Source organism: Malurus melanocephalus, unplaced genomic scaffold (assembly GCF_030028575.1).
Source record: "Malurus melanocephalus ecotype Western Australia unplaced genomic scaffold, MMel_1.1 scaffold_149, whole genome shotgun sequence".
Classification (NCBI taxonomy): Eukaryota; Metazoa; Chordata; class Aves; order Passeriformes; family Maluridae; genus Malurus; species Malurus melanocephalus.
Genome location: NW_026623381.1, coordinates 1080937 through 1089658, shown reverse-complemented (window position 1 = coordinate 1089658; position 8722 = coordinate 1080937). Strand labels below are relative to the sequence as shown.

At 58.3% G+C, this 8722-nt stretch overlaps 1 protein-coding gene across 1 annotated transcript in view; it reads right to left on the bottom strand.

Annotated features, from left to right (window-relative positions):
• Positions 1-2394, bottom strand: part of RALGDS (ral guanine nucleotide dissociation stimulator) — a 42562-nt gene extending 40168 nt beyond the window's left edge. Inside the window, exon 1 of the mRNA XM_057371563.1 lies at positions 1829-2394. Coding sequence (XP_057227546.1) covers positions 1829-1951 — 123 coding nt within the window. The 5' untranslated portion in view covers positions 1952-2394. The remainder of the gene's footprint in view (positions 1-1828) is intronic.
• Positions 2395-8722: the final 6328 nt, after the last annotated feature.

Sequence of the window (8722 nt, the reverse complement as noted above, 5' to 3'; positions counted from 1 at the left end):
GAAATGTGAAAATGCAGCTGCTGGACACCCAGCCCCAGTGTGACCTCCTGACAGTTGGAGTTTCCACAGGGAAGCACTAATCTCTTCTGTCCTGCTCTAATGCCCCAGCCRTGACCCGAGGGCTGGGGACACCCTGATGTGCCAGTTACCAGGTGGTGCTCAGTGTGACACAGCTCCAAGCCCTGGCTGTCACCCAGCAGCCTCCAGAGGACTCGTAGGAATTGTTAAAAACCCAAACAACCAAATAAAAAAACCACCATTAACACATTGCACAGCGCCCTTAAAAATTAWTTCTCTTTTCTGYRAAARAAAMCCAAGAATATGGTAAGGAAGCAGAGGTCCCTGAGTGACCCAGGCCAGGGCATCCCTCATGCCCCATCACACCGATGCCCAGGGCAGGGAGGGGAGCAAGAAAACCTCCACCTGTGTCAGGCAAACCCTGAGGATCCCCCGCGCCGCACCAGGGGCCGCAGGGAAATCCAGCAGCAGATTGCAGCGCCGAGCGGGGATGGAGATCGCCTGCCCTAAGCCCGGAGAAATCTGCCTCTTAGCAATCCAGCTAGCGGAGAATAAAGCACCCAGCCGCTGTTTCACCCGCTCCATCCCCCCCTCCAGCCGCCTCCCTCCTTGCCAGGAATGCTGCAGGAGGCACCTGCGCTTTGGGGGCACCCCCGGCACACCCCGCCAGCTCCGCAGTGGCCGTCGCAGGTATCCTCATTATCCTTAGYGCAGCAACACTCTCGATTCTGGCAAAACCCCCGGGGTGTTTCCAAAAATAGGAGGCTCCCTGCAAGCCCCCTGTCCCCGCAGGGACACTCGSAGGATGCTGAGATGCGCTCCCCACYCCTGCCGKGATCCAGCACACCGCCCTGCAGGAAAGTGCTGCCTCCTCTCAGGGAACCGGGCTGGCTCCTTTCCGCGCTGCCATTTCACCTCTTTAAAAACGCTGAAGAGAAGGTGACAGTGATTGTGACGGATCAGTTGATGGCCGTGGAGGAAACMCAGATTTAAGGCTCCCGCAGTGACACTACACGCCCTGAGCACATAGAGCAGGAGATGGGCTTTCCCCGCTCCAAAAACATCAAAGCAAGTTGTGCCTCGAATTTTAACAGCGCCTGGATCACACCCAAAACCCTTATACAGGTGGGACATCCACCACTCACCACCCACCAGCTCTAAAAAGCATCACACCTGATTTTGGGTTTTCCATCAGCTTTATCACAGGGTCCTTCCTTGCACAGATTTGGGGGATTTTTCTGTGAGGGGCAGAGTTAAGGAGACGAGAGGAGCCCTCAGCAGAAGTCCCCTGACCCACATTGGCAAACCTCAATGCTGCAATCGACACCAATTTTTGCATCAAGAGCCAAGCCCTGCAGCTGCAGCAGAGCAGGAGGGCAGGACCGGTGCCCAGGGATGGTGGCACCAGGCAGGGCAGCCACCGAGGTGTGAGAGGGCAGAGCTGCCTGCCAGCCTTTCACACCCACCGGCCGCTCCAGGACACGCACAGCAAACACTCCCCTTTGCACCGAGCTCCAACGCGGCTCTCMCTGCACACAGAAAGGCTTCCCCTCCCTCCCAAACCCCTCCTTTCGTTTTGGTGCCCTGGATTTGGCAAGCGCCACAGTCTGCCTCCAAACGCACCGCTTCGGAGAGGAAACTGTCACATCTGGAGGCGGTGCCAGCTCTTGGCATCGTCAACTTTGCCACAAGTTCACCAGCCCCGGGTGGTGCCGGGGTGGGGTCACAGCACCTCTGTGCCCCTGTGGTCACACRGCCACCGTGTCCCCGAGCCGGCCCCGGGCCCGCAGCTCCCTCGCCCGCTACTCACATCGTCATCYTGCACGCTCAGGGGGATATCCAACATGCACATCTGCACAGGCTGCACCAGAGCCTTCTGCACGTTGAACAAAGGTTTTGCCTCCATCTTCCCGGGGATGGAGGGGCTGCTCATCCTCCTCCCTCTCCCCCGCCGCTCCTCTCCCGGGAGCGGCTCCAGCCCAGGCGGCGAAACCGAYCGGAGATCTCACTCCCCGTGCGATTTTGTCAGCACATCTCGCCAACAGCTGCCGCTCCTGCCGCTTCTCCGAGGTTCTTATTTCCTCCGTCGCGAATCAAAGAGCCGCGAGGAGCTGCACCGGGAGCTGTGTGTGCGCGTGTGTGAGCGAGTGCGCCTGTGTGCGTGCGTGTGTGCCGCCGCCGCCGCTCCCCGCGCTGGGGAAGCAGCTCTCGGCCAGCCTGCCCCGGCTCCCTGCCTGCCCCCGGCTTCTCCTTCCTCTCGGGGCAGCCTCGGAGCCGGCCCCGGCTGCGGCTCGGCCCCGCCGGGAGCTCCCCAGCCTCATCGACATGCGTGGCACTCGCCAAACCCGCGCATTGTCTTGGAGACGCACAACAGGTCCTGCCTGCTGTTGGGTTGTGATTATGATCAAACTGCGTCTGCGGCACTCGCAGCGTTTCCCTGTGGCTGTTGTGACAGGCRAACAGGCAGAGCTGGAAGGATGAGAGGGTGTGAAAAGGAGGGAGCATGAATGGTGGGAGCTGGAGCCTCCCCTTTTCTTCCCTTCTCTTCTCCCATCCCTGTTTTCCATTGTCAGAGGCAGTTTCAGCTCAACGCCTTCCTGTACTCCAAGGACCACGGTGAGGCTTAAAAAATTCACATCCAGAGTGCTTGGGAACCTTATGGCACTGGGAATGCAGCATGGCACCGAGACACCATCAGTACTGGCGATCTCTTCCTTTGGAGGACAATTGTGGGCGGAAAGTTTCGCCCAGGTGAGCATTCCCAGCTGCCTTTCCCAGCAGAGATCCTGCGAATCCAAACTGGAGCTTTGCCAAAGGAAGCATGGCACAAGATGGGATGGTTTGGCTACTCAACCTCCATTTAAAGAGCATCTTCCCGTAGAATTTTCACCAGGGAGATTTTCACCACTGGGGCCAGCTAGGAACCCAACAGAGATGCCAGGGTGAAATGCCAATAAAAATCCCCACTGCCCTCAAACAAACAGTTTATGTCCTCACAGCTGCCCTTATTCTGGGCCCTGCAGGGGTGACACAAATAGGGAGAACCGACCCTGCTCCACGCACGCGTTTTTGGGAGGATTTTCGGGTCCCACTTTGAGGAGTCTTTTGCCGCATACAGGGCAAAGGTCTGGGTATGTGCAGCTTTTTCCCGGCTTTCCCAAAGGCAGCGGCTGCCCGAGGCTCGCAGCACGCCCGGGTGTCGGAGTGGAGCCGAGGAGCCCCGCTGAGCCGGGCATTCCTGCGGGGTTAGGTAAGCCGGGCTTGGCGAGCCCCGCTCAGCGCCGAGCCAGAGCCGGGCTGACTCACCCGCGCAGGGGCCACGGCCAAGGCACCGGGATCGGAGAGGTCTCACCCACTCACGGACCCTCCGTGCCACTCGCAGGAGGAGCTGGGCACCTTCCCGGCACACCGGGACTGCAGCAGGGTCCGTCCAACACATCATTGCTGGGAGAAGGGCAAGAATGAGAAAACCAGCAGGAACGGGAACAAATGGGCAAGCCTGGAACGGGACCAAATAGGGATAAACCCACCATAAATTAAGTTTTAACTGGAAATTAGGCGGATTTTTTTTTTATCCACCATATGGTTGAGATGAGCAGCAGCGAGGTAAAGAGGGCAGCAGTGCAGCAGCCCCAGGATTTGCAGGGGAAGAGAGAGGGGAGATCACAGCTGGGGCATGTGGACAAGGCAGAATTTCCAGGGCCATGCCCAGATGCTGGCTGACACAATTCTGACAACTCTTTACACGGCAGAAGGGCAGTGCCACAGCCCTGGGAGCTCCCTGGCACAGCCCAGTCTCTGTCCTGCCCCATTCCTTGGTGACTCAATGCAAAGAGAATTCCCACAGAGGATTGTCCCACATTTCACCCTGACCCACAGCTCCGGCTCCAGGAAAGGTGATTCAAACCTTTGCCTCAGCCCCAGCTCGGGTTACTCACCTGCCTGCAACCATCGGTCAGCAGAGCTCGGCTTYCCAACAACAGCTTTCCAGCAACGAGCTGGGTTTGGCCGGCTGGGATTGCACCTTCCAAACCTCCGGAGAAGGACACAGATTTCACACTCAGGGAAATCTGAGTTTCCAAGGGACTCACCCTCCTCTTCAGGGGGTGATCAGTACCATGGGAATGGGAATCYCTGCTGAGGTGCAGTGGAGGTGTAGGTGCCCCATCACCTGCCAGGATTCTGGGGCTCCTCAGGGGTTAGGGACAGACACAGAGGGTGGCACTCCAGAGCAGACACCTCTGAGAGGGGCTCACTCTGCTCTGCTGGTCCCCAGAGCCCACTGACCACCCACCCTACAGCCACAGAGATGGAAAAATCCTGGACAAATCACAGACAGGGAAGGAAAGCAGAACTCCAAGTGCAGAGTGTCAGGAGGGACACCAAGCAAAGCAGCAGCAGAGGTTGGACAACAGGACAGAAGCTCCAGAGAACCATCTCACAGCACCAGGAAGGGCACACAGTGGATTGAGGGGACATGAGAGCTGCTGTGCATGGTCAGAGGTAACCAGCCAGGTGTTGTGGGCATTCACACRGTCCCAGAGATGGTATGAAACCTTCCCCTGCTCTCCTGGGGCCAGCTCAGCCGTGTCCCCCCACCAGTGTCCCCAGACACTCGCAGCAGTCCCCAGGGAATGTAACAGTCCCTCGGCACAAACGGCAAAAGCGCCTTTGAACCGTTTCCTTCGGGGAGATCTGCGGCAGAAACACAAAGCAAAGGATCCCCCGCCATCAAACCAGCCCAGACAGGATGATCCTACGCAGATTTTTAAACGACAGCTTCATCCTCCTGCTCCTCCAGTCTGGCTGACGTGAGTGGAAAGCGTGCTACGATCCCAGATCTGCCGGCAACAGCAGCCAGGCACCGAAACCATCCCTGTGCAGGGGTAACGGAGAAAAATCACCTCTGSTAGGGGAYTGAGGGGYTGCTGGAGCCCCACARCAGCGTGGGCCAGTCCTGYCAGRRTGRAGGAGAAATCTYCTGCTGGTGCTGCCTCTGGAGGACAGGGAAGTCCCCGTTTAATTTCGTGCTGGAGCTTTATTGTCGCAGCTCCAGCTGAGCAGATAAAGCCCATCATGAGACCTCAGTGCTTAGCAACCATTACTGGGAAAATACTGTTTTCCAGTAACAGTCTTGGCAGGAACAGAGCAACTGCAGGGCAAATTCATTGCAATCCCTGTGCTGGGTGCGTCCTGCTCGCCGCTGCTCTGCGCTGCCCCAGGGAGAGTCTGGGAAGTGCATCCACTCCTTAAGGTCCAAACAGCCGCTGGCACCTTGCAAAAACATCATTTTGAGGMTACCAGGACAGGTGAATGCAGCCCTCAGGGATAAACCCATGCACAGGGCAATTTAACACCCAGAATTGCTGCAGTGCTGTGAATTTGGAATGYTCCAAAAATCAGTGACCAACMTCTCCCATGACGCTGGGCATTCCTKACACCCAGTGACTCACAAAGGCCCACCTAAGGGCGACCGGCTCCGGTGCTTGATGTCAGGCATCAAAGACCTCCAYGAAATGAAAGAAATTCCCCAGGAATAACAATGGTGAGTTTGTTTTTCAAAGGAAATTGCAGCTCCGTGCCCAAACATCACGGCATCCTGCACCAGAGTGCGGTACTTGAGAGAAAAGACACAAAACCAGCTGGTTTATTTTCACTGAGAGAGGCTGATAGGAAGGCAAAGGGGAAAGGAAGCTGCGTGACGAGTTAATGGCAAATGGAAAATCCCAACAGCTCTTCCCTTTCGACACTTCTCAGTAATAGAAAGAGGAAACCTGGTTTCAAAACCGCAGCAATCCCCAACCCAACAGCGTTTCTCTGGAGAAATGTGGCATTTACAGGAAGCCTGGGGTTGATTTAGAGAGGCAGGTGTGGGCATGGACGTGGAGATGGAGCCTGGTGGGACTTCCAGGAGACCATGACACCTATTCCCAGTGAAAATCAAATGCACCTTGGCATCTAAGGTGGATTTCAAATGGGATACATCCATGATCTATTTCGTCCCAAAGCAGCTGTGGGAATAAATCCCATTTATTTGAACCTGCACCCTTGTTTCTAGGCATTTATTCAGCGAAGCCACTGTCATTCCCTCAAAGTCACTCCCGAGAGCAGCCACAGCCTGCGCTGCACCTCACGCCTCTGGAAAGCCCGTCTGGCATCCAGCATCCTCAATAAATTCCCAGAATAGATACGTATGCAAAATTAATTCACAATCAAGCCCGTGCGAAGCATCAGACGGCCTTTTAATAGGTGCAGAGCAGCAATTACCAGSGCCGAGTGAAAGCCAACGAGCATTAGAGGAGGGGTGGGGGAAAGCCAATTAGTTTCCTTGGGATTCCTCCACGCGTTTGCCACTTGAGGGATTTCCATTTTCACGCTCCCCCAGCGGGGCTGAGGGTGCGCCCTGGGGAGTCGGTGGGGATGGGAGGGGACAGGGGACAGGGGACAGGGGACGGGGGACAGGGGACAGGGACACATCCCCACGGCCGCCCCTGCCGCGGTCCCCGGGATGCAGCTGCGCTGGACCGGTCTCCATGGAAACCGTCACCGCAGCAACGGGGACCTGCCGCTCCTGGGGCCGGCGAGGATGCACAGGGGACCGGGAGCATCTCTCTCACCTACGAGAGGGAGCACCGCGACCCGCCCAGCTCCTTTCTGCTTTTGAGAGCGTTTCCTGCAGCAGCAGGGCCAAAGGGATCAGCTGCCTGTGATCCAGATGGGATCAGCCCCACAGGAGCGGGGATCAGCCCCACGGGAGCGGGATCAGCCCCACAGGATCTGGGATCAGCCCCACGGGAGCTGGGATCAGCCCCACAGGAGCGGGGATCAGCCCCACGGGAGCGGGATCAGCCCCATAGGAGCGGGATCAGCCCCATAGGAGCGGGGATCAGCCCCACAGGAGCGGGATGAGCCCCACAGGAGCTGGGATCAGCCCCACAGGATTTGGGATCAATCCCATAGGATCTGGGATCAGCCCCACGCGATTTGGGATCAGCCCTACAGGAGCTGGGACCAGCCCCCCGGGAGCGGGGATCAGCCCCACAGAAGCGGGATCAGCCCCATAGGAGCGGGATCAGCCCCACAAGAGCGGGGATCAGCCCCACAGGATTTGGGATCAGCCCCACAGGAGCGGGATCAGCCCCACAGGATTTGGGATCAGCCCCACAGGAGCTGGGATCAGCCCCACAGGAGCGGGATCAGCCCCACAGGATTTGGGATCAGCCCCACAGGATTTGGGATCAGCCCCACAGGTTTTGGGATCCGCCCCACAGGATCTGGGATCAATCCCACAGGATCTGGGATCAATCCCACAGGAGTTCCGAGCTGTCGCGGTGGGGATGGCACCGGCAGGAGCCGCGCTCGGGGCTGTCATGGCAACAGTTCATGGGTTTCCCAAAATCGGGACATGGGAACACCACGGCAGCAGCCCCGGGTGGGCWGAGCTGTGCCCGGAGGGGATCTCTGCCCTTCCTCCAGGACACAGCCGCTCCAGGACCGCTCACACACGGGGCCCCGTGTCCTTCGGGGTCCCCGCTGCCCCCCATCCCACCCTGCTGAGGAATAGAAGGAGCACAGGACCACACAACTCCCTGCAGCCCACAGCTGACCCCACCACCCTTCTCGGCTCACCCCAAAACTGTTTCCCACCAAGTTAAGCCGTTTCATTGGCACTCCGGGGTGTCCCCACCCCACGTGCAGCACACGGGGACACCCGGGCGTGGCTCTGCTGCCGGGAAATCCCTGGCACGGGGCCCACACGTGTTCGGTGCTCGGATTGCTGGGCTGGCTGTGTCCCTGCACGGCTGCCAAACTCCCCAGGTGGGCACACAGGTCACGGTTCAGAGCTGGGGCTGCACAGATGTGGGAAAATGTCACAACTGCCACATCCCCATCGCTGTCCCCCGCAGCTCCAAACCCAAGGAAAAGCCTCATCATTTCCCAAAACACCTTGGGGACAAGAATAAGCTCCCAAATATCAGCACATCCTGTCCCCTCCATGGCCAGCCCTGCACTGTGCCCTCTCTGTGCCCAGGTGGTGCAAGGCTCAGCTGTCCCCATGCCAGCCCRACAGCAGGGCCAGCTGCTTCCCACTGCAAATATCTGCTGGAGAAGCACAAATGCCAGAGGGAACAGGGAGCTGAGGGTATTAGCCAGCCATGACCATCCCCAGTGTCACCAATTGCGATTTTTCCGCAGGGATTTATTCCACCCGCCAACGGACCGCAGCAGCAGCAGTCCGTGGTGAGAGCAGGCTGGCAGCAAGGCCAGGGCACCTCTCTGGGCACGTGTCTGGAGGCAATCAGAGCCGGGGGCCAGCACAGCACAGCCTGGAGTGCTCGCCAGAGGTGGAGCATCCACTCATTCACCCACTTGGCTGAGCCTCCAGCACTGGGCAGGGCTGCTCCCTTCAGCACAATTTTCCAGGGTTTAGCTGGAGCTTAAATAAACCCAGAGGAGGAGGTTCTGGTCTCCCCAGCCCTGGAGTTTGCTCTCACTGTGCTGTTTAAAGCAGCCCCAGCTCCTCACTCGTGCTTTAACCCACATTCCCCATGGCCTGGGGGTTATCTGCAGATCCACACCGCTGCCCCCTGACCCTCGGCAGGCAGCAAACCCCGGGCTCCAGAGATAAGAGACACAGCTCTGGCAGCCTGGAGGTTGGGGAAGGTGCAAACCAAATCCTCTCCTCTCCTCTCCTCTCCTCTCC